The sequence below is a fragment of the Onychostoma macrolepis genome, chromosome 05 (assembly GCF_012432095.1).
Source record: "Onychostoma macrolepis isolate SWU-2019 chromosome 05, ASM1243209v1, whole genome shotgun sequence".
Classification (NCBI taxonomy): domain Eukaryota; kingdom Metazoa; phylum Chordata; class Actinopteri; order Cypriniformes; family Cyprinidae; genus Onychostoma; species Onychostoma macrolepis.
Window position 1 is genome coordinate 21,120,246 of NC_081159.1, and position 25,707 is coordinate 21,145,952.

Genomic DNA, 25,707 nt, shown 5'->3' on the forward strand with positions numbered 1-25,707 from the left:
TGGTTCGATACGACACAGTGGTGCCACGGTTCAGTACGTTTTCAGTACATTTTCGATATGGGGCGGGGGGGGGTAATTGCTTACTTTGCATTGTTGGAAATATTTCTGTTTTAAACCATGAAGGCGAGCCAGTGGATTTCACATAAGCAACGTGCAAACTTTGCGCAAGAGTTATGCCAGTGAACGTCTTAATCTCAGTCAATTCACTATGCAGAAAGTGAAAGTAAAAACGGAATGACGGAGTAATGACGGAGCTTTCGGCATCTGATGCTGCAGATGCCCCTTAATAGTCCCTTAATACTTCTCTTGTGGTCGTACATAGTGAAAAAAAAAAATGAGAAGAAACATATTTCGTGTTAAACACGTTGTTTTAAAAAGTCAGTGCTTGAAATAGGCTGAATAAAGTATTATTTCATTGATTTTTATTGATGACCGCAGTGTTAATATTTTAATTATAGGCCTATAATTCATTGTATAATAGACCTGTTTTAAAAGACCTTTTTTACAACATGGTAATTGAAGAGTAAATAGCCTCTTTTGTTATCCTCGCAGCATGTTAGTTATGCGGTAGGCTAATATTGCGGAGCAAATTAATTGTAATTTTAAATGATAATTTTAGACAGTATCTCTGGCTATCCTCGATACAAGATCATCATCTTTCGAGGCACCTCATCAAGGGGAGGTTATCACTGGGCAGACAGCACGTTGCCTGTTACGTCGTTTGGGCTGCCTTGTTGAGTGCAGTGGCACTGAGAACATTATATTTCATACACTTTAAGCTCTTTTATTTTCCAAATATAATAGGATTAGTCCAACGAATCGTTCGGTTTAAACGTACCGGAGTATGCGTACCGAACCAAAAGACTCTTACCGGTTCAATACGAAACATGTATCATTACGCCCCTAATATATATATATATATATATATATATATATATATATATATATAATATTTAAGACCACTATGTGTATATTAAGAAACATAAATAACTTTGAGAGAGAATCAAAAATCATTTATTTATTCATTTCCTCTTCACTCCTCTTCTTGTTCGTTCCTTTCTTGTCCTCATCCATCTTTTTTCCCTTCACAGGTATTGAAAGGCTCTAAGAAGCTCTCCATGTCGGTCTGTTCTATGGGACGGATTCCAGGTGGTTACGTGACCAATCACGTATACACATGGGTGGACCCTCAGGGCTGCAGTGTGTCCCCACCACCAGACTTGGTGGAGCAGCAAGGCTCAGGAGGAAGACACTCAGACATCCAGCAACATGGCCACACACACATTCGGCACGAGGGTGCTGAGAAGAAGGTGAGTGTAAACGGGCGCTCATGTTGACTCATGTACTGAGTGGAACGTACTGTAAGCCATTTAAAATTCAGTTTTAAAGTGCTGTTAATTCTGTTAAACATCTGTGGCTTTTCCCTTTACGTGTTGTGTCACTCAGTTTATTCATATTTAAAATGACAGTTCTAACGAGTGTAAAAATGATTGTAATGCCTCAGTGATTCCTTTCTGCTAACTGCAAACCAGCTCTGCAGGTTTTTCTTTTTCTCTGTAGGTGCATTAGCATACACACACACACACACACACATATTCATCAACTCTCCCCACTATGCCCTCTCACACCTTCATCCCATATTCTGCCTCTTCAGCTAAAAACACCCAAAGGACAGCAGTCACCAATCACAACACTGTTGACAAGGTCTGAAAAGCCCTAAACAGTTGCCACTAAATGTACTAAATACAACATCTGTCAGTGACTCACAAATTTAAAAGTGTCATCAGAGGTTTATATTGCATATCTAAAGGTTCCTTTCCATATGGAAGAGTTTTTTGGTCATGTGGCATCACACTCACTGCACTGAGCCAGAAAAGAGAAAATAAGAAAAAAATAAAAAATACAATAAATAAAAACACAAAGAGGAGAAAAATCACAGCTAATTAAAAACAGCTAAATAATAATATTGTTAGAGAGATATATTGGTAACACTTTACAATAAGGTTCATTAGTTAAACATTAGTTAATGTATTAACTAACATGAACTAACCATGAGCAATACATTTGTTACTGTATTTACTAATCTTCGCTAACGTTAGTTAATAAAAATACAGATGTTCATTGTTAGTTCATGTTAGTTCACAGTGCATTACCTAATGTTAACAAGATTTTAATAATGTATTATTAAATGTTGAAATTAACACTAACAAAGATTAATAAACGCTGTATAAGTGCAGTTCATTATTAGTTCATGTTAACTAATGTAGTTAACTAATGAACCTTATTGTAAAGTGTTACCGATATATTTTATGTTTATGCCATGGTCTGTCTGAATACTCGATTCTGATTGGCTGGCAGGTGTTGATTAAATTCGTTTAACTGCACAGGTAGTTCCAGGTCAGTTTAATCACGCTCCATATTAATGCGCTTCCTATAAACATTGGTAATCATAGTAACATACAGATACAGTTGAATAGTAATACAGACGAAAATAACTGTAATTTTTATCGTTCCGGTCAAATATTGCAGCGCAAATATTATTAACATCTTTAATATGTGAATGCTGGCAAATGACCATGGCATAAACGGGATAATCAACGGCTAGCTGTGCATTAAACGATTTGAATGCACTTCGCGGAGGCTGTGCATCGGGTGGTTCTTCGCCTCCACGTCGTGCATTCAAATCGTTTAATGCACAGCTAGCAGTTGATTATCCCTTACATATTTATTAATTATATTAAATAATAATATTTGTAAAAATTTATTTCTTTCCCTACTATGGAAGTCAATGGGGACACCAACTGTTTGGTTCTTCAAAATTCTTCAAAATATCTTCTTTTGTGTTCAGCATAAGAAAGAAACTTACACAGGTTTGGAGCGACATGGTTGAGTAAATGATCACAAAATTTTCATTTTTGGGTGAGCCATCCCTTCAACTGCTTATAAAACCTATAATGCCATAAACTCAAACACAGAGATTTTAACTCATAATAACTGTCTAAACTTCAGACAATGGTTAATTCAACAACAAAAACTGTTTGTTTCTTCAGATTTGATTATGGATGACTCAAGGTAGACCTAATTACAAGCACTGACAGTGATCTATTTGTTTTGGATGGAGGCAGTGGAGCATGCTAGCTGCAGAGATTCTTTAGCAGGGGTCTGTGCTGTTTTGGCTCGGATGTGGGGCTGCTGAAAGAGTATTTCAGGCACGCTTTGGGCCCAGCTCACCTGAAATGCCCACTATGTCAATGTGATTGATATGACCCATTTGAACTATCATCTGAGTTCAGATGAACTAGCCAAATCCATATTACCCATTTATCACACTACGTGTAATGCATGAGGGAGGAATGAATAAGGATGTTTGTGTACTGAATTTTGTATACACATGTACATTTGTGTTTAATAATATTGGTATTTTAGTGCTGTCTGCAGAGCTGACATTTAAGGTCATGAGACACTTTGAATTCTTCATAGATCCTGCCAACAAGCAGTACATTACATCAGTGTAACCAGTCAGACAAAACTATGAGGGATTGTGAAATGTGCGTGACTCTGTAAGATGTCAGAAATTGGCTGCTTCATTACGCTACAGACACAGAATGTACCCTCATAGTTAGTCTGAATAATGCTGAGGAGAATAATATCTGGATTCTGGTAATCTATTCATTGTTTTAGTATGAAACGATGTACGACAAATGAGAACTGATGAAACATAATCAACTTAAACCCACAGTCAAGCCCATAGAGAGATGATAAACACAGCTTTAATTGATTTGTTGGTAAATGTTCATCAGGGTTTAGATGCCGCAGTGGTTGGTTGTGCTGCATTCCAGACTTGAATCTTATTGGTATTTCATTCAGGTCGAACATCACTAGAATCCTGATGGGTGGGTGAGTCAATTTATAGTCACCTCCTCTTCATTGCCTCAGCATTTTCCTTTAGTAATGGGGCGTCCATAACTGATGAGCGAAATGAAGTGTGCAACCACAGTCTCAACTAGGGGGTAAATATCCCACCCGCTAACCAATAATCCACTGTGTCATACATGTTCAATTAAAGTACTGGATACCTGCTGCTTTGAAGCTGTGCCTGTAAAATGTGCAGCAGTGTGTCTATATTTAGTATGTACTGTAAATGATTTCAATACACAGTCATTGTAAGGAGAGTTTGTTCAATTCACTTATGTTCCAGGTTTAAACTTTTTTTTTTTTTTTACATTGTATAAAGGTCACATTAAACTACCATAACTTAGAATTCGTCAAATTATGCAAAATATGTAAAAATATTATTTAATTCCGTCTATTTATTAAAGTGCCAGCTATACAATTACCCTTAGCAAGATAAACGAGTTGGCTATATTATTCCATAAATTTCCACAAAAAAAGAAATAAAATAAAATAAAATGCTGTTAAACACAATGCCCGATAAATGACATTTATTTATTTACTTATTTATGTACTTGTTATTTGAGAAGATAATGAAAATATTAACAATTTTCCAGGAATACCTCTATAATCGCTAGTGGACTTATAAGTATACTGTATAAGTAACATTGTGAAAAGCGTTTTACAAGACTTTTTCACAGGGCCCAAAGTTTCTAAAGTTAATGAAATTAATAAATGTAAGAGAATACCGATGGAAAAAAGTGAAGAAAAAATATTTAAATTAAACACACAGCATAAATTATACATTTGTTGATGCAGCCATATTCTAGTGACAATGAAAGAGTGCAAAGCTGAGTTTGGAATCTTAGACGAGTCTAGAATAGCTGTGATTTATGCATTGAATTCAACAAAAACTCCACCATTATCGGCAGGTTTTGAAACACTTGTGGCAGAAGTCACAGCTGTTTTTCATCTCATTCATATAAAGCTGAACTTTTTGACACTTTCAATCCTTTCTTAGCTGTCAATCCCAAAGTTTCTTGGTTTCTTATAGTTACTGTTAGATTGCTTTAGGAGTTGCGCTGTTGTGAAGACTTGTTAGTGAATACATAAACAAGTGAGATGAGCATGATAATATACAAATGTGTGTGTTCTCTCCCCAGGTGAATATCTCACTGGATGATGGGCGATCTCTGGGTTTGATGATCCGTGGAGGTGCTGAGTATGCTCTGGGCATTTATATCACCGGAGTGGACCGAGGGTCTGCTGCAGAGTACAGCGGACTAAAGGTAAAATATCTTGAGTCACAATTTGGGAACTTAAAAATATTAGACTATTTGAGACCCTACTTTTACTTTAATACAGTTATTTGTGCCTCGACTTGGACGTGAGCCAATTGCTTGAGACAAGTCCTTATTTCAGTCTAAATCTTTTTTAGATGGGAGCAGTGTGAAGTGATTTGTTAATAAGGTTGCTACTGTAGAAGTCATCAGTCAATCAGTGATTCATCAATAATGATGTCTTTGAAAACAGCTCATTTACTGGGTGCAAAATTTACATGCCATCTGACAGGAAAGATAATCATGTTTGAAACTGCAAGTCATTGTATTTTGACTGGAAGTATTCTTCATCTGTTAGCTTAAAACAAACACAAATTGTTTCAGACATGTTCACATCTGATCTTATTTTTTTGAAAAGCCGCAAGTGGCCAAAAGTGTTGCTGGGGTTCGGCATGACTGCATTTAATGTGTCTAATTAAATTTGTGGTGTGAGTATATTGGTTGAAGTGGCCTCTGCCAAACAGGAAGATGTAGAAACAAAGTGGCACTAAATCCAAAGCTGGCCTCATAAAAGATTGAGTGAGCTCTTAACATTTTGGCATCAATCCATGGACAGAAAGATGAAAGATGTTTCCTCTTTCTCCATTCAGCTTGAGAATGGGTTGGGTAGTCTTTTTGGAAAATATCACAAGCCTTAGTCTTCATCATTGCATCAGTCTGCTTTAATCTGTTGAGATGAATTGTTTTGTTCATACTAATCAACTCTTTGTGTTTTTATTATTTTGTTTATTTTACATGATATTACCAGTCTTCTTCCTCAGTCTCTGTCTCTCTGTGTAACCTTATGTGCTTGAGTTTTTCAGTGATTGGGCTTCACCAACTACCTCTGCCCCACCAGAGACAGATAAATATTTTAACGTCACCTTTTTGGTAATGCAGCTCCGTGCTTCTGCATGTTCACAACCATTCATTTGTATTCTCGCTGCTTTGCTGCATGGCAAAAATATGAACAAAAGGGTTGATTTGTAATCGTGTCATGCCAGGGCTGGTGTTTACTTGTGCTGGTGATAAAAAGTCAGACATTTTGTATCAAAATTTGGCAGGATAGTGAGACAGCAAAACATTGAGACGGTATTGTAGAACGTATTCTGGATCAGGATGGCAGATCTGGTGTATCTGCACTGAAATGACAAGAATCACTCATCTGAATGCAGAAACGTAAAGATTTTGGAAAGGGAGGACAGATGGTTATATCTATAGACCAACAGAGTCAAGGTTTGGTTGGGTAGCATGGCTGTTTGGTGTTAGTTGCAGCTCTGGTGGTAGATGCTGCAGCTACACCATTTGGCTGCAGACAGCATCTTTCTCCATTAATAGCCATTCAACAATTACATATACTCTAATATTTAATTGTATTTTAGGCCTGGTAAATGTTTTACCACTGCCCAGTTTCTTTTGGAGTGCTCTTAATAGCTCAAAATGGCTTGTTGGAGATGCTTTTCTCTGTCTGCTGTCTCTAGTGTCACAGTTCAGGATAGTTGCAAATGGCTTGGACTGTATTTTTGTTGTGCCATTAGCTGATCATGACATTTTTTTCACTGTTGCTTTATCAGGTCTATGGACCCCCAGAGAGCTTATTATTATTGTTATTATTATCAGTAGTAGTAGTAGTAGTATATATTTCTTACTGTTATCATTATGGTTTCATTCTGCTTTCATGATCAGTGCAGTATAAAAACTAGCTTATTTTATTTAGTAAGCAGTATGTTTATCTTTATAATATTAAATAATAGTATGATTTTATTGTCTGTTTTTTTCCAGTATAGATGGCTATATATCAAATATATTGGTATATGCTATGTATACTGTATACCAATATGTATTGCTATTTTTTTTCAACCCAGGCTCATTCGAAATACGTGCCTCTAAATACATTTCTGCAACACTGTTATTATGTACCTTATTGCACGTTTCGCGGCAGTTTCAAAGTGAAACTTCCAGTAAGTGGCGCTAAAATGGAGTTTTAATATGTTGCCCTGCCACGTATTTGTTACATTGATATAGGCACGTATTGCTGTGTTTGTATTATGTTGCTTCAGGTACGTATTGCGGTGGTTCATAATTCAAATATATGAGGAGTGTGGCTAAAACTTAATGCTCCATCTTGTTGGAAATATCCACTACACCAATCCAACCCTAAACCTACCCGATAGTGTTAACAAATGCAAAAGTGATATAAAAACACGTTTGTTGATGCAGCCGTGCTATTTTAACTTCCTTATGCAGATTTGAGCTGTTTTGTCGAACCGTAGTTTCGTGGGGTTTGTACCAGAGCTCTTCATCTCTCAAGTGCAATATCATATCACGTGAGCTACCGAGAAAACCTACTGAATTAGAAAACTCATGCATATGAAGCTGTATATGTGACAACACATTCAAAAGTATCAGTTTTTAAATCTCGGAGCATGTTAAAATTGTTTTGAATTCAAAACATAATATTCCTCAAGTAATTATGCGAAAAGGCTTTAATAATCGAAACTGTGAATGTGCAAATCATACTTTGTGTGAAAATAAATAAAAGTTGTCTGAGTTTTACTGCCACTAGTGTTCATTTCAACTGGAAACTGCATCGATTTGTAGGTATGTTTATGAGTTTTACAGAAATGTAGGCAGAGGCACATCTTTTCAGTGAGCCTATGTTGTTGTTTTTTATTGTAGCAAGTAGAGGGGAGGCGCCTCATTCCACTCTGGAAACATTACATTTATGTCACATTTATGCATTTACCTAACACTTTTATCTGAAGCTACTTGCATTGCATTCAGTGTATACATTTTACATGTAGTACCTGCTGTGCCACAACTTCGGTAGATGTATCTACTTTAAAGAAGGTCCACCTTGCAGGCAGCAGACAGTGAGGTAAGTGAGGTAACATTTGTGTGTAACATTTTTGATTATTATATGACTTTTGAAAAGTCAAAACCACTTTTATGCTGATATTATCAGGTTATACAAAAAGAGCTATTGCATAACGTAGACATACAAAAAAACCTCGCATACACAGCTGCACTTACATTATACCACATGCTATGAATGTCACTGAAATTTCTACCTCCATATTGCAGCTTTTCCAGAAAATTACTGGGAAAAGGTCTCACTTTTTTCCGTTTAATTGCATATTGCAATTATCAGCCCCAATAATCATGAGTCTTTCCTTGCGATAGATTTTAACCTTACTGTATTACAGGAACTCATAAATCTACTTAGCTCAACAGTGTTCTTTTGGACGCACAACTGTTGCTGCACTGCTCTAATGGAGAGCGATGGTTGCGATGAGGAGATGAAAGATTGACTGCTTGCTTTTTTGGAGAGGCTTTTCATTTTGCTCTCTCTATAATTGTTTGGGTTTTAGTGCTTCTTCAATGAACCTCTCATCAGTGGACCAGAGGTTCCACGCAAGAACTCCTCTAAACACCAGTCTACTCTCGATATGTCTAGAGCACTGAAAAACTCTCTTTCTTATAGACACTAGAAGCAGAACTAAATATGCTTAATTAATTAAAAGTTAAAAAGCTATGAGAATCAAAGGCAAATGTTTTTGTGTCTTAATAAAAAGATTTATTGGGCAAGTGTGTTTACCTGTGGAATTTACGTGACTTGCAGTACAATGACGATCTATACATATATTTTCATGTACAAACATCCATTTTACTGTTTGAAAAAATATATATTTAGCATGATATTACAAAGGCAACATGTTGTTTTTAAAATTTAAATAATAAGATTTTATCTTGTCACTGTCTTGAAGCAAATGCCACTATTTTATTTTGTCACTGTCCTGAAGAAAAATAATTACTTATGTTGACAGCACATCTTTTTTACTACCCACTTTTAGAGAAATATTTAGCTATTTATTTAATACAGTAAAAACTGTAGTATTGTGAAATATGATTAATGATTAAAAATAACTGTTTTCCATTTTAATATATTTTAAAATGTAATTTATTCACATGATGTCTGATTTGCTGATTAGGTACTCAAGTACTATTTCTTATTATCAACATTGTTGAAAACCGTTGTTACTTAATGTTTTAGTGGAAACCGTGATACCTTTTTTTCTGGATTCTTTGATGATTAGGAATTTCAGAACAGCATTTGTTTGAAATAGAACATTTTTTGTAAGATTTTCATTTTCTTTAATGTCATTTTGACATTTTTTATCAATTTAATGCATCCTTGCTTGTATATATATATGCATCCTTGCCTATAATGTGTGTGTGTGTGTGCATGTGTGTACAAAGTGTGGAGTACAAAGCAGTATTCCTCAGTGAAGACCACATTTTCCACAAAGTTTTGGATCCTCCTACTAGCTCTTTTTTAGTTCGAGCTTCTGGCAAAACTCCTGGTCTTTGAACTCATTCCATAATTCCTTTCTTCTGAACCGCATTTCCCTTCAAGCAGCCACCCCCACCATTTCCCAAAAACCCTTTCCCTGTCTGCTGAACTCAGAGCCATGTAGATTAAACTTTCAGCTGTGCTGGAGGTAAAACTGACTGATGGCTCGGCATCTGTCCCATCTGCGTAGCTCAACACTGGGCCTAATTAATGTCCGTTCCCCTCGGAGATGAGCTGGGCTCACCTGGATCTGTGGCGGACATCCGTCGGACACATTTATCTATGCCTCACCACTGCCGGTGTCCGGTGCAACTGTAGCTGACAGATGGATGTGCGAGGCCCGAGCAGTGTGTTTGTATATTTAAGGAGTGGGCCTGAAACCTGCCTGCTGTATAATAACTTTGTCTGAGTCTTTTATATTTGTTTCATTTAGACCCACCTGAAGAACACAAAGAGACAGCCAGAGGCAGCCAGGGATGGAAATAGAGCTACAAAATGACCTAGTGAGAAGCCTCACAAGAGCTTATATGGGTCATGTCTATAGTCCAGCATAGTTATTGCTCCTTAAGGTGTTTCAGTCTTGATTTGGGACAGACCCAAGCTCTCATAATAAATCACACATGAAAATCCCATTTGTGTATAGGGATTTATTAGAGTACATAAAGGAGGATGAAGCAAGATTAAGCTTGTTTGATTTTAATGGACACATGGTTGCTTTATATATAACACATAGACTGGCCCTGAAATATGTCTGAATTGTTGCATTTTCTGAGACATTTATTTTTATTTTATCCAACTTATCTTAAGGTCATTTTTAGTGGATGTATATAGTCGGTTCACATACAGTAGATGATTTATAATAATTATATACATTTTAATTATTTTCTATTCTTTTTGTTTTAAAAAGTGTTTATGCTTAATTTTAAAATAAGTGTGACTGTTTAATGTTTGGTTATTGATTTAGTCTCTAAAAAGTATTTTAAAGCAGAACTTAAGCTGGTGTAAGATTTATTATTATTATTAATAGTAATTATTGTTATTAATTTTTATTGTTATTAATTATTGTTATTAATAAAGTGTCTAAATACATTTTAATGCACACAGGGTGTGTAGTTAACATTCCATTGCACTGTTGTCATTTTTTAGTGCTGTTAACGGTTAATGTTAAGTCCATTCTGGTAATGCATATGAACAGGTAATGCATGTCTCATTGTGTTTATTTTAATGTTTTGCCCTCTCAGCTGTTTAACAGTACTGCATTTGCTTTCATACATTTGTGTGCTACATGTTTAATGTTAGTGTTGATTGTCCCCAAAGGTTTAATAAAGCATAGTCATGTAGAGGGCTATTAGAGGAGAGTTGGGTGGAATGGTGCAGAGGGTGGAGAGTAGTCAGGAAAGAATAGAGGGATGCAGAGTGTTGGAGAGTGTGATAAAGGTGAAGAAAGGTTGGTAGTGCCATGCCAGTGGTTTCCCTTCTGTGAGTAAATGAAGGATCCTTGAGTTCCTGCATGCAGCTTATAAATCAGCCTCTCTCGCTCTCCGTCTCTCTCTCTCTGTCTTTCTTTCACTATCCCTCTCTCTCTCTACACCAGTGAGTTATAGTGCGTTCTGGCTGCTGACTCCACTGCATGAAGAACGTTTGCACAGAGAGGAAGAAACAGACACACATCGATAACTAATCTCTCTTTATTATTTCTCCTTTGCTGAGGAAAACAAAAGGAGGAATGGAAAAGGTTTGGTTTGCACCGGTGATCGAAGAAATGTTGGGCAAACAAAAATCATGTTATGTCAATAATTACATTTTTTTCCAGTGAAAGGAACGGGAATATCTAAGGTCTTTATTAAGGGTGGACAATCTGCTCTTCAATTTGAAGACTGGTTTGCAGTTTCCTCCTCCTGGGCCTTTCTGTTTTGGTTCTTTCACCCTCTATCATTTCACAGAACATCCATCCATCATTTAGAATTTGTCTTGCTCAGACAAAAGCTGGCATTTTATAGACTAGATGAAAAAAGTCAGGATGAGTTTTAATACATTGCAGCCTTGAAATATGCTGTAAAACAGACTCCAGAAAAATTTACACCGAACAGTTACAGAAATAATGTGTTTAGTGCTTGCTTTATCCCTGAAATGGAATCCTCACCCTTATATGCATTATTGCAGCCTCATCAGTCTGTATATAGCTCACCCATGAAAATTGTTACATTATTCCCATGTAACAGAAAACGAGAATTTTTCAAGGATTTTGTCCATGCAGTTGTTTATAGTGACCACATCTGTAAGTCACTACCAAAATAACAGCGTACAGGTTTGCAATGACATGAGGGTATGTAAATAATGATAGAATTTCAACATTTGGGTAAACTATCCCTTTAATGGATTTATGACAATATGAGATATTAAGATGCGAGATGATTTAGACACAGTAAAACAATAGTGTTATAGTCATTGATTGTTGTCCCACTGTGCTGAACTGCTCAGAGTTTTTTATGAATTATGTTCATTATATTGATTTGCAGAACACACCACTATTCAGCTATGGCCGAGTAGGTTTAATGAGAACAGATTGAGCTCTTTTATTTGTAGCTCGTAACTGAATAATTTCCAGTGAATGCTCCTCTTTCTCTTCATTGTCTACTCCCTCACTTCCTGTCAGTCTGTTACTGAGGGAATTTGGAAACGGGACAGATGATATTCATAACTGTCTATCTGCCACACTTTGCAAATGCTCTGGCAATACAGATTAAATTATTTAATGTACAAATCACACTGAAGGGACAGCTTGTTTAACAGTTATCAACTGTAATTGTAATCTGTACACATAAATTTGCTGGCAGCTCTTTTAAACAGGTTCCTGTGGTGCGTGGGCCCTGCGCTGTTGTGCCAGGCATTGTTGCGTTTCATTTTGTCTCATTTGGAGTGTCTCTCTGTCTCCATCTTTGTAGGTAGGGGATCAGATTCTGGAGGTCAATGGACGTAGCTTCCGGAGCATTTCTCATGACGAGGCCGTGCAGATCTTGAAGAATTCCCGCCACATGCTGATGACCATAAAGGACGTGGGGCGGCTGCCTCATGCACGCACCGTGGTGGATGAGACCAAATGGATTCCCAGTGCACAGATCGCTGAGAGCTCGGCCAATAGCAACACCCAGAGGTAAAGCTTCAATACAATGCTTTCTTCTCTTTCTTTCATCTTCTTTTTGTCAGAAATGTAATAAAGCGCTGTAATATACAGTATGATTGGTGGAAAAAGGTCTTAATTTGTGATTGCATGTCAGGAGGCAAAATAACAATCAATCAGACCATTTGCTTCCGCATGCTGAAATCTACCTTAAGAGTCACTCATTTTAATAGGTGATTATGAAATAAAATAATTAGATCTAACACCGTTTAATGATCCTTTACCTAATGTAATGGAAAATTCATTCATTTCTTTCCATTACTGTAATAGCTCCACTTTATGCAATATTTCAGCTTTCCTCTGAAATTCAGCTGTGGTCTCACTCTTTTACTAAATTATTCTCAGGTCAGTGAATCTAGTCATACAGATAGTGGGTTTGAAAGAGAGTTTCTAAATATAGTAGTGAGACGATTTTAAAGCTAGATGCAGATGCTATTGTTAGATGATGTGCCTTAGGCATTGATGGTTGAAATATATGTATGACATGCTAGTGGAATGACAGTAGCACTATGACTCACAGCAGGGATCTCGTCTCTCTTGCTCTCTCAATGGCCCAAATGGAAATGGGCTGATTGGGATCTCTGGAGGGTGTGCTCATTTCTAAAGTGCTCCCCTGGAAATCCGGCAAGGTGCCTTTTAGTTCCATGCTTCATTAGTCTTGTCTTCTAATATGCATTTTGATTACTTTCTTTTGTATCCACTATGTATGTAAGTCAGTCTCATGACTAGGGCGCACTGTATGATATGGAAATCAAATATTAAGTAAGGTACAATGTATAGCCAGTCGACCATCACGAAAAACCCATTTAGAGTGATCTAGACCTTAATATGAAGCATAACGCTTATTATAAGGTACTTGCCAAATAAATTGCTACTTACATTAAATAATGATTTGAAATTTTACTGCTCATAAAGCTTCTCCTAAGAAAAAAAGTATGTTATAATAGAAAACCAGTTTGCTTAACAATGAGATGACACTGTACTAGTATTACAATATTAATTATTAATCTCCATTCTGAGTTACAGGTTTTTTCCCCCTGTTGACTAACCTTTTTGATTCACAATATGTAACCAATTAGCTATTCTTTTGTTGGTATGTAAAGAGAAACCATGGAGTGATATGTGAGATGTGAAAGTATGGTGCTAACTGGTAAATATCTGACTACTTAATGACTCTTGGAGATTGACCAATCAGAAACAATTATTGCAGATGATCTTGTCATTATAAAAGTTGTTAGTTTATGCACTATTCATTTTATTCATTCCATTTTACTTAACAAAATCTCTTTCTCTCCTAACAGTGTTTTGCCTGTTGATGTTGGAGCAGGAAGTTCAGGAAAGGTAAGGTACAAAAATACAATTTACATATACAAACCTGTTTGAATTGTTTACATTTCATTCAAGCATCCAAGGTTAATGTTCTATTTAATATGCCATTTTATGGTTTTCCTTCCAAGTAATGAGTCTGAGAAACAAGAATACAAAAAACTGATATTAAGGTCAGTGTGATATTGAAAATAGCAATATATTTGCTTCACATCATATTCCTTTGGTGTCTACCCACAGATCAAAGCAATCAAGCTTTTTAGTGTGCAAATTGAATAAACACTGCTATCTCAGAGTAAACACACTGTGTGGTGTGTGTGTGTGTGTGCACGTGCATTGTGCCTATGGCTGCTAACGGTGTCTGCCAGACATTGCATGGTCTATTGTCTTTGGAGGTTTTATGTGATGGTTGTTAAAGGATTGTCTTTGCACAGCTGTAAGGCTGTGATCTCTGCCTAACTCGCTCACATCACTCTATTACTGAGTGTAAAGGACAGCTCTGAGCTGGGAGACATCAAACTGCTCTGATTGTGTGAAGCGTCTGTCTCATCTGCTGAAGGCAGGGAGGAACACTTGCATCCTGCTGGGCAAATCAAAGCTCTCTTAGGGTTTGAGTGGCCTTCTCTGAGCTGTGGAGCACACATGATGTTTATCCACATGGCTGGAGTTATATTTTATCCAGGGTGACTAAAGAATTGTTAGAGGACCCTGTGGAAGAGAAGGCGACAGGGAAATTGCTGCATATGACCCTTTTTGTGTGATTGTCACTTAATTCAATCTTCTACCCCAAAAATGAGCTTTTGAAGTGAATGGCTTTCTTTACCCGAAATGATTATGGATTTGATGGCAGGCGCTTATGTGTCCTTACATTCTCTTGTAACAGTCTCATATTCCATTTCCCATTCCGTGCATTCCAAGACCTGTCAGAGGACTTTGGCACAAGTGCAGGATTTCTGAGACCCATTTATGTTCAAGGTGACCTACAGGATTGACAAGGATCTTCACTGAAGTAGTATTATAAACATATAGAGGGATGAGCCTTTATCTGCAGCAGAGAAATAGAGGTGTCACTCAAGAGACCTGGGAATACAGCCTCACTCACACAGCAGTGATGGTAAACAGCGATAAACTGAAAAGTAGGTTCTTCACAGTCATATTATGCTTATAGCTTAGCATATTACATTATGCTGTGGAGGAAGGTGGTTGCCTTTCTTAGGGTTCTCGTGGTCATGGACAGCCTGAAATATCTGGGAAATTTTAAACTAGCTATAGGCCTTATTAATAAATGTCAAGGTATTAATAAATTAATATAATACATTTAAAAAACTCTTATAGTAAAATCTTGGAGGTAGTCATGGCAAATTATTTAATGAATATCATTTTTTTCTGGCTATGCTCAGCAGTAAAGTATTGAATTATTTAGTATTTTTTAACCAGTATTTTTTTACCTTGGTCAAAAAGCTGTAGTGAGCCTGTTCAATGGCTTTAAATAGACAGTTAACCTAAAAAAAATAATTATTTATTCACCCTTATGTAGAAGCGTATTTCCTCCATGGAAAAAAAATGTAAAACATAATTGTGACGTTTTATCTTACAATTCTGACTTTACATCTTGCAATTCTGACGCATGACCTGACCGCATGCATATGCAGAATTGTAAGGGCGAAAAAGTTGGCTAAAATATGAAATATGTCATTCCAAACTTCATGACTTCATTTCTTCTGTGGAACACAAAAGAAGATGTTTGAACAATGTTGGTAACCAAATAGCTTTAGTGATCATTAGCGATGACACAATTTTCATATTTGTGTGAACGATCCTGTTAACTGTGTGATATGAGTAGTTATTTTCTGTAGCTTTTATAGTCAGGTATAACCCTTGAGAGATTTTTGAAGACATTGGTAGAAAAATGTGTTTTTTTTTAATATGTGCTTTTAGAGGTTTTACTATATTCATATTAATCCTGCCAGAGAGTTATTAGCGCATCACATCAAAAATGTGCAGTGTTGTATTGTCAGGAAAGAATAGAGAACCAATTTCGAACTCTCATCTCAAGCACCATGGCTCATTGTGTCAGAGCACCCTCACTAACCACTAAGCCACTGCTCTGACTCATATGCTCTGTTAACTATGTAAATAAATCGTTTTTCTAATTTTGCATGGCAAACAGTTTTTAAACCCATGATGTTTTTCAGATAAATGTAAATTAAAAGCTTTTCTCAAATTATGCCATCAATTTATCCGGAGCAGCCACTGTGTTACCTCTCACAGTAATCAACTTCATAATTGTGGATTGGAGACAAGGCATACTAATTCATCGTTACTCAGACGATTACAGTCAGAACTGCTTTAGGCTTACACAATTACATTTGAATGAAGACAGTAAAATGCATGCCGTGATCAATGCTGAAACATAAATTAAGCGATAATTTATTTGCTAATTTGTTGTTAATCCTTGTGCTAAAAAGGCAAATGGTGGCATTTATAAGTTATGGAGGTTTGGAGTCAACATAGTTATGCTTTGTCACATTTAAGGTCAAGGTAGAGAAGTGTTTTGACATTATTTCTTGGAGCATAAAAGCTGAACTTACAGGAGACAAGGGGAGTGATTGGTTCAGAGACCTTTTCTATGGTTGTTGGAGTCAAATTGTATTTTGTCTCAGTAACCTTAAGCTGTTTGTTTAGCTTATTTGGTCGCGCGCAAATAACCCCTCTCAGTCCCAAACATGCTGCTTTAGGCTGGGCTGCCTGCTGCCCTCCCCTCCTGTCCCCTGCACCTCGGGCCTGGCATGCTTTTATTTTGTTGGAATGAACCTAAATCTTCCATCATTCAATGGGCAGACGAGTGGGCCTTGTCCTTCTAGAAAGCTTGACGGAACGGATACAATACAAGCTGTCCATCATGTGTAGCCTGAAGAATCAGAGCTTCAGCAAGCCTGAGCAAACCACTTCAATGGGACTTATGTAGGTCACTCAGATTACACCTGGTTGAACACTATTGTGCGCCCTGAGTGCCAGTCTCCCCTCTCTCTGTATGTGTCAGTATTTTTACTGTAGTGTTGGGCGATATACCAGTTCAAACTGTAAACTGGTTTGAATTAGGCACACGGTATAATTAAAAAAAAACCCCGGCATACTGGTACAAGTGGTTAAGCAACATAGACAGCATCCTGAAATGAGAGGGGGTGCATACACTTCTGACTAATGGTTGGAGAACTTTAAAAATATTAATTACACACAACTAATTCTTTAACTGAGCAAATAAACCAACTGTAAATGGTCTTTAATGCCAAGTTCCCACTGCCCGAAACTGGAGGCAAATTGGTGCTCATTCACGTGAGTGAAAAAGACACAATCTGAGAGTATCGCAGGCATGCTAAATATCTGGACCTGTCGGCAAGTCAAAATCCTGTGTGAACTGAATTCTGACTGAAAAATACATCGGCGATGATACTGCCAATGAGAGAGCAAGATACAGGGCAGTGGGAAGTTTGAGGAGTTTGAGGAGGAGTTATATGTGTAGGCCTCTCCCGTTGAACGACTCAAATGATAAGTACTGTATGTCTAGGGGGAATTTCAATAAAACAAACAATAAACTTTTGGGTGAGAGTTACATCTATAAATTAAAGTTTACATTTTAGTAATGACAGACCTTAAAATACAACCCCGGGTTTCAGATGTCAGTATGAAGTGTTTAAAATTATATATGCAGAGCGTGGAAGTGGTTGTGTACTGTGTTTCTATTTCTTAATGTAAATTCCAATCTCACTGAAATTACTCAACTGGCCATTAACCAAGCAACCATTAAATTTTTCTTCACAGGAAGATCACAGGACAAAGAGATTGTCAATAAACCTTTACATTTATTAAACGTGGACTCTTTTGTCTTTTGTTACCTCTTTTTTTTTTTTCTCTACATAAATCACTTTAGGGCACCTTGTGACCCAATTCCCACATTGGTAACACAATCAAACTTAGTTCAAACGGATAATCAAAATAAACAAAGATTCACAACAGAATAAATACCCAAAATAAAGTTTTACCCAGCTGGGATTTAAGTCTCTCGTTGGCGCGCAATGTAGGAGCTCAGGTGCATGTGCAACAATTTTGAATACTCACGAAATCCAAGGACATAGAGAAGTTCAAACACAGTACCTGTTCAGGAAATACAATCAAATGATTAGCAAATCCGATCGTCACTGACGTCCTCTCGCGAATGAGCACTCACAAATGTCCTCGCGAATCCTCCGTCTGTGATGGCAACAGGCCCGATCCGCAGCCGCGGAACAGCCTCGGTCTCTCCCAGTCAGTCGCCCCGTCTTCGTGCGTTCCGTCGCGCGTCGCTCTCCTTTAACTGCTAACCCTACAAAATGTCCATCAATCCTTGGATGCAACAATAAACATGGCTATCAGTCCTTAGTAGGAACAAATAAAACACGCTGGGTATTTTAAATTCTTGGATAAAAAAAATTAAAGAGAGGAGTATCGTTTTTCTTCCTCAATTGTATCACCCCATCATTTTTCTTCATAACCCTGCCCCTTCCACTCTTGGGGTCATTCTCCAGACCTCAATGGATAATCAGTGACATTCCTTTTTTCTTTTAATAAAATACAAACTCTGAGTTTAAAGTCCACATCAATTTTAAACCCTTTTTCTTTTAATATAGAACACCAAATATGAATTTTAAATCGAACAATAACAAACAAAAACTAAACAATTAATTTAATAGACCCTCTTTTAATAGGGCTCTATGTATGTAACATAGTTTGTGGACTAAGTAGTTGGCGAATCTTCCTGTTGTAAAGTCATGCAGTGTGTAACCTCCTGTCGCTGATCCATCGTGCAACGAAAACACAGCAGCAACTGAATGCTACCCCAGATAGTCATGCAGTGTGAAAACATTGGTGATCCAACGACTTTGAAAATCAAGCAGAGTGAACTCGGCATAACAGAGGCGAGAGACATTGAAGACGAACGCAAAAAGGAGAAAATACGTGCGTGATGCGTGACATATTGGAAAAAAAATGTTAAATACTGAATTGGGGTTGGGAGTTTATATAAATGTATCTCTGAGGGGAACTGTCTTAAAAAAGGTTTAGGTGGTATTTTCTTTTCATCTTACCTCCGTATAATGGATATTAATGTGGTATTTAAAAGCGCAGGGCTGCAGTAACCAAGGAAATGCTGCATGGCTGCTGTTCCATAAGTGCCACCTGCTGTCAGAGAGTGGATTTGCATCTTATTCAGTTTATCTGCTGTTTTTGTTTTGCGCGGGCATGTTTTATGTAGTATAATTTCACAAAGCTAAGGTCAGACCATTCTGTTTTTGCTTCAGATTTTGAAATTATACAATCTAATTTACATCAAAAACTGCTCATGCTACATGTAACATGTTTGTTTGGATCGGTGTGTTTTGTAACCACTTTTTTGTAATTATTTGTAAAATGTCTTTTGAGTGAAAATTTTTTAGGTTACACTTTATTTTGATAGTCCACTTCAGACATTCTACTAACTATAAGTAACTTTGTAACTACATGTCAACTAATTCTCATTAATTTTCACTACATGTCTACTAACTCTCAGTAGGGTAGGTTTAGGGTGAGTAGAATAAGTTGACATATACTTGCAAAGTCAGTAAATATGTTGTATGTTGTGGACCCATCAAAATAAAGTGTTAGAAGATATTAAGCAGACAGTCTACTAATACTCTAATGACTGCTAGTTGACATGTAGTTGCAAAGTTACTTACTGTTAGTGTAATGTCTAAAGTGGACTATCGAAATAAAGTGTTACCAATTGTTATTATAGAAAAGATGTGTCTTTTTGCTTTCTTTCATGTTGCTTCATGTTGGAGCACAAGATGTGTAGTGTTAGCTAATTACAGAGATCTTTAAGATTTGGCTGCACAAATGTTTTCAACATTGATAATAAGGAGAATATTTCTTGAGCAAATCAGCATAATCAACACTGAAGACTGAACTAATGGCTGCTGAAAATTTGGCTTTGCCACCACAGAAATGAATAATATTACAAAATATATTCATATATAAAAAAGTGATTTCAAATTGAAAAACAGGCAATATTGCTGTTTTGATTGCATTTTTTGTAAATGCCGGAAAATAAATGCAGCCTTGCTGAGCATAAGAGACATCTTTAAAAAAAAAAGAAATTGTATTGACCCCAAACTTTTTAATGGTATTGTGTATGTTTGTGATTTCTGGAGTGTGAGTAAAAAACTGGATTGAGTGATCTGTTTCTTTAAGAATTAATATAGTGTTTTACAGAGAACAGCATCTCTTTCTTTGTCTGTGTCACTCTCACATATTTTTATAGATTGTTTGATTGTCTAACATAATTCATCACATTATCCTGACAGAGAGGGTCTGTCTCATCTTCCTGTTCTTGACGTTACTCTCTTAGTCCTGTATCCAGCTCTGAGTCATAACTAATTTCAATAAACAAAGTCAGATCTTGTGACATCAGCATCCATAGTCATTGTCATTGTAATGTATAATACTTCCTGTAAAATCACTATGACTCTTCATACTTGAAAAACAGCTAGAAATATCTCAGTTCAGCAGAAGTCATGGTGGCATGTTTGTTGTGGGGGCCGAGTCTGTCCGTAGGATGCTTGTGTATGTGCATATAAACTTAAAATTGGCAGAGACACTCTTATCCCGGGTTATTGATTAAGGCTGGCACAGTGGAACGCCGAGGGACAGTTTTAGTGATCAGGGCTGTGGATCCGCAATATCCAGGAATGCGGGCAGTAATGAGGGATGGATGGTCCTCTCCAGACTCCTGGCATCATCAGTCTAGGCTCTTTGAGATAAAGTGCAAACCAGAGTGCCAAATGAAACCTGCTAATGTCCTTCATGCAAAATGATATTTTTTGGCTGATATGAACGTTTAAAATCTGCTGTATGATAATCTATTTGTGCAAGCTATTAAGATTTTATTGCAAATTACATCTTTCCCCTTGGGCACAGTTCAAACTTCTGGACTCGGGGCCTTATAAGATGCACATAAATCACCTACATGTGGATGTTCGATAATTTCCCAAACGTTCCTTTGAACGATTTATAAAAAGTCTGTACGGTATATCTACACTACTGTTTAAAAGTTTGGAGTCAGTAAGATTTCTTGTGTCTTTGAAAGTTTCTCACCAAGAAACCAAGGTCTCACCAAAGTTGCATTTGTTTGATCAAAATTGTTTCCTATTTAATGCATTTTAAATTGCAATTTATTTCTGTGATGCAAAGATGAATTTTAGAAGGATCATATGATCCTTCAGAAATCATTCTAATTCATTTGGTGCTCAAGAAACTTTTCTTCTGATTATTAATATTAGTCAAAAAATGGTTATGCAGCTTAATGAATTTTTTTTTTAACTTGCATTTTATAAATGAGGCTCCAGGTGTCAGGTACTCTAATAAACTGTCAACATAAGCAGTCTACCTTGCAACTAATAACTAACTATTCTCTGTTATTTATACAGCAGGCTGAAAACATGCATTAGCACTGTATAGAACACTGAAAAGAGGCAAGAGACAGCAGTTTGATGAATTAGGCTGGCTGTCTCATATTGAATAATCTGAGTCTGATCATGAATTGGTCTGAAGAAGTTTGTACCATTGACTACGTGCGAGTAGAAAAATAGAATAGTAAGTCCTTGAGGAAGGAAAAGACGCTCCTGTTTTTCTTCAAATGGGAGCGCTCAAGGACAGCTGCAACTGAATACAAAAAAGTATTGATTTCGTAAGCAAACCACAACGCTTGTCACAGCAAACTGGTCTCTTCTCTGTCTGTCTCATTCTCATTCTCTCTCTCTATTTCATATCACTTTAATTAATTTGTAGCACATACAGTACTCCTGTTCCCAAGTTTTAGGGTTAAGATTTTTGTAAAAAATGTTTTTGAAAGAAGTGTCTTATGCTCATCAAGGCTGCATGCATTTGATCCAGTCCAGTCTTCACATTTTTTATTCTTGTGACTTGTTGACTCTTATTCCTGTGTGGAAACTGTGATAAATTTTTCAGGACTCTCTAATCAATAGAACCTTTAAAAGAATGGTATTTTTTGTAACAAAGTAAATATCTTTACTATCACATTTTTCATCGATTCAATGCATCTTTGTAATGTGTATTTATATATAACTGTGAATATTCCATTTAATATGCTGTTTTAGACAATACACAGTATTTCTTTTCAAATTTTTTTCCTTCACGACTCGCACAGATATTATTTGAACTGAACTGAGCTGGATGATGACATCAATGATGAACTGACTTTTACTGAAAAATTGACCTCTTGCATTATAGACACACTATTTTTCTGATTAATACTGTAAAGCTGCTTTGACACAATCTGTATTGTATAAAGCACTATATAAATAAAGGTGACTTGACTTGACTTGATGACTTTTACATGGGACATTAGATGGCAACCCAAAACAAACCAAAATTATTTATTGTAAGTAAACAAAATTACCTTTACCTTTCTTAACACTAAAAGGTAGTATCACCATAATCTTGGCTAACAATATGCTATATGGGCAGAATAGAAAACCTATTTTTACATTTTTAATTGTTTGAGTGTTTGGTTTCAAAATGATTTAATTATCATAGTTTTACAACTTACGATGGTTCCTGGGAGCCAGTAGTTCACTGCACAAAATAAATTGTGGTGAACACAACCTTATTCATCCTTCTTGCAAATGAAACTGTATTTGATGTAGTCTGGGTCAAGGTTAAATTGGATGCACAACCATTAATGTCAGCAACAAAAGGTATGTAAAGCATTTTCACCTCCCTTTTAGAAGTTGATAAATATGTGCGATAAATATAATTAGATGTATTTAGTATTGTTTTTGTACTGTTGTCTGAGACCACATCAGACCCATTTTTAGGTCACGACCCACTAGTTGAGAACCACTGCTCTGTGGATCCGTCCCTATTTTCTCTCACGCTGAACTTTTGAAGGTTTGTGTTCCGAATGTCTTTAAAAATGTTTCTTACTTGATCATTTTATTTCTCTCAGTAAGTCACCAGCTAGACACCGGGGGGCATAGATATACAATGCACGGTGTTTCAGAGTTTGTTGTTTTTTATAGCAATAGCAGCACTGGGAGATGTGGAGCGAATTGGATAGAGGCAGGAAGAGGAGAGAGAGAGGAAGCTTGTTGACAAAGACTGGAGTTATTGTGATGTAGGTTTGATTAAGGAGGATGTCTAAAAGTAGTAAGCAGAGAAAGGGCATGTTTTCAAAGAGAAGGTGCATGACTAGCTGAATAAGAGAGAGAGAGGGAGAGAGAGTTTGTTACCCTAGGGTATGTAGCATTACATATTAGACATGGCTGGCTGGTGAGGTCTCTGCGATGCAGTCCTGCAGCTGCTATTCTCTCTTTCCCATGAGTGCCTGCTGCCCACACACTGACCTGAACATGCACATTACATCAGTTCATATCAACTACACGGTGTGACTAATGATTGCACAACTGTTTTATACCACTGTAGCACTACATGCCACTATTTGCTTATTTTCATTTATGAAAATAAATGAGTAACATTGGCTGTATCCGAAACCGAACCGAAGCTAGCTGCTTTCCCAGACTTCAAAGGTAGCCTTTAATTCGAAATATCTCCTAAGGGTTTCAGACAGGCTTCCAAGACACCATAACATCATCCAAAATGATCTAAAAAAAAATCACGTGAGCTTAACAAGCAAATATTTAGGCCTGGTTTCACAAACGGGGCTTAGCTTAAGCCAGGACTAGGCCTTAGGTAAATTTATATATTTATAAATTATATTTAAGCAACTTTTACAAAAATGCCTTAGAAGAAAACATTACGATGTGCATCTTGACACAGAACAATGACACTGCCGTATTTTAAGATATGTCAGAGCAAGATATTTTCAGTTGAGACAGCTCAAACATGCATTTTAGTCTGGGACTGGCTTAAGTGTTGTCTGTGAAACCGGGGGTATGTGACTAAAATGATAATTTGTGAGCAGAAGTCAAAAATTGCAATTGCATAAATAACACTATGAGACTGTTTATTATAGTTAACTAAAACTAAAATTGTTACTTCATTCATGCTCCGCTTCGCATTCCACCTCGGGTGTGCATTATTTTTCTAATAATTCAACGGCCGGTCATCAATTATTCCTTACTTAGTAATTTACTAATAGTAAAATAACTAAACCCAGATTAAAATTAATGAAAACTATACAGACCTAAAAAAAACCCTAAAAAACAATAACCAATAAAAATGACACACACAACAAAATTACTAAAACTTTAATTAAAATTAAAAAGGAAAACTAATTCAAAACATTAAAATAACTAAAATAAATTTGCAATAAAAGTGACAAACAAACAACAAAATTACTAAAACTTTAACTAAAATGAAAATGAAAAAGTTTAAAATTCAAAATATAAAAAAAAATAAATAACAGTTTTTAAAATAAAATATTGAACAATATGAATTGTTATAAAAAATTAAATGCATGAAACTAAAACCACCAGTACATGGTGGCAAGTCTGTATCTTAATGAGTATGCTGCACAACTTCTTGTCCAGGCCCTTGTCATTTCTAGGCTGGACTACTGCAATGCTCTTCTGGCTGGACTTCCATCAAACACAGTCAAACCTCTACAAATGATTCAGAATGCGGCGGCACGACTGGTCTTCAAGGAACCCAAAAGAGCCCATGTCACACCTCTATTTATCTCATTGCATTGGGTACCAATCGCAGCTCGCATCAAGTTCAAGATAATGATGCTTGCTTATAGAACAACCACAGGCTCAGCACCCGCCTACATGCACTCACTATTAAGAATCTACATCCCCTCCAGAAGTCTGAGATCTGCTAGTGAGCGACCCCTCGTGGTACCAAAATCACTCTCCAGAACATTCTCGTTCACCATTCCTGGCTGGTGGAATGATCTTCCCACCCATATTCGGAGTGCTGGATCCCTGGCAATCTTCAAGCAACAACTGAAAACTCATTTCTTTCGACACTACTTGACTTCACCTTACACATAAAAAAAAAAAACTCTTTCTCCTTATTTATTCCTTCCCTTGCTAGCTTGTACTTATTTAAACAATGCCTGAGACTTGGTGTTACAAGCACTTCGTTTGTCGGATTGCCTCTTCAAGATGAATCGCTTTATGTATTCCCCAATTGTAAGTCGCTTTGGATAAAAGCGTCTGCAAAATGACTAAATGTAAATCATTTATTAAAAGAGTTTGTTCAAAACAGGGTTATTTTAGTTAACTAAAACCAAACCAAACCAAAAAACATATTTAAATTTTAACTAAACTTAAAATGAAAGTGCAAAATATCAAAATAAAAGCTATTCATTAATAATAAAAACTATAATCTCAATGATACTAAATAAACATGCCTGATTATGATTGAATTAGTTCAAAAACAGATTCATTTAGTAACAGAACTCTGATGTGTGTTGTTCTGACATGGAATGAAGGATACATACAGATGCGTCATGCCCTCAGATTTTTGAGCCAAGTGGATTTTTGAATGCAAAAAAACAAAAAAAACAAAAGCAGATTAATATTTTCTATATTTGATACAATCATACCGGCGTGATTAGAACTTTCAGTGCATCATAT

At 36.5% G+C, this 25,707-nt stretch overlaps 1 protein-coding gene across 1 annotated transcript in view; it reads left to right on the forward strand.

Annotated features, from left to right (window-relative positions):
* Positions 1-25,707, forward strand: part of whrnb (whirlin b) — a 60,090-nt gene that overhangs the window by 22,265 nt on the left and 12,118 nt on the right. The window contains exons 2-5 of the mRNA XM_058777259.1: positions 1,092-1,310; positions 5,055-5,180; positions 12,510-12,718; positions 14,047-14,086. Coding sequence (XP_058633242.1) covers positions 1,092-1,310; positions 5,055-5,180; positions 12,510-12,718; positions 14,047-14,086 — 594 coding nt within the window. The remainder of the gene's footprint in view (positions 1-1,091; positions 1,311-5,054; positions 5,181-12,509; positions 12,719-14,046; positions 14,087-25,707) is intronic.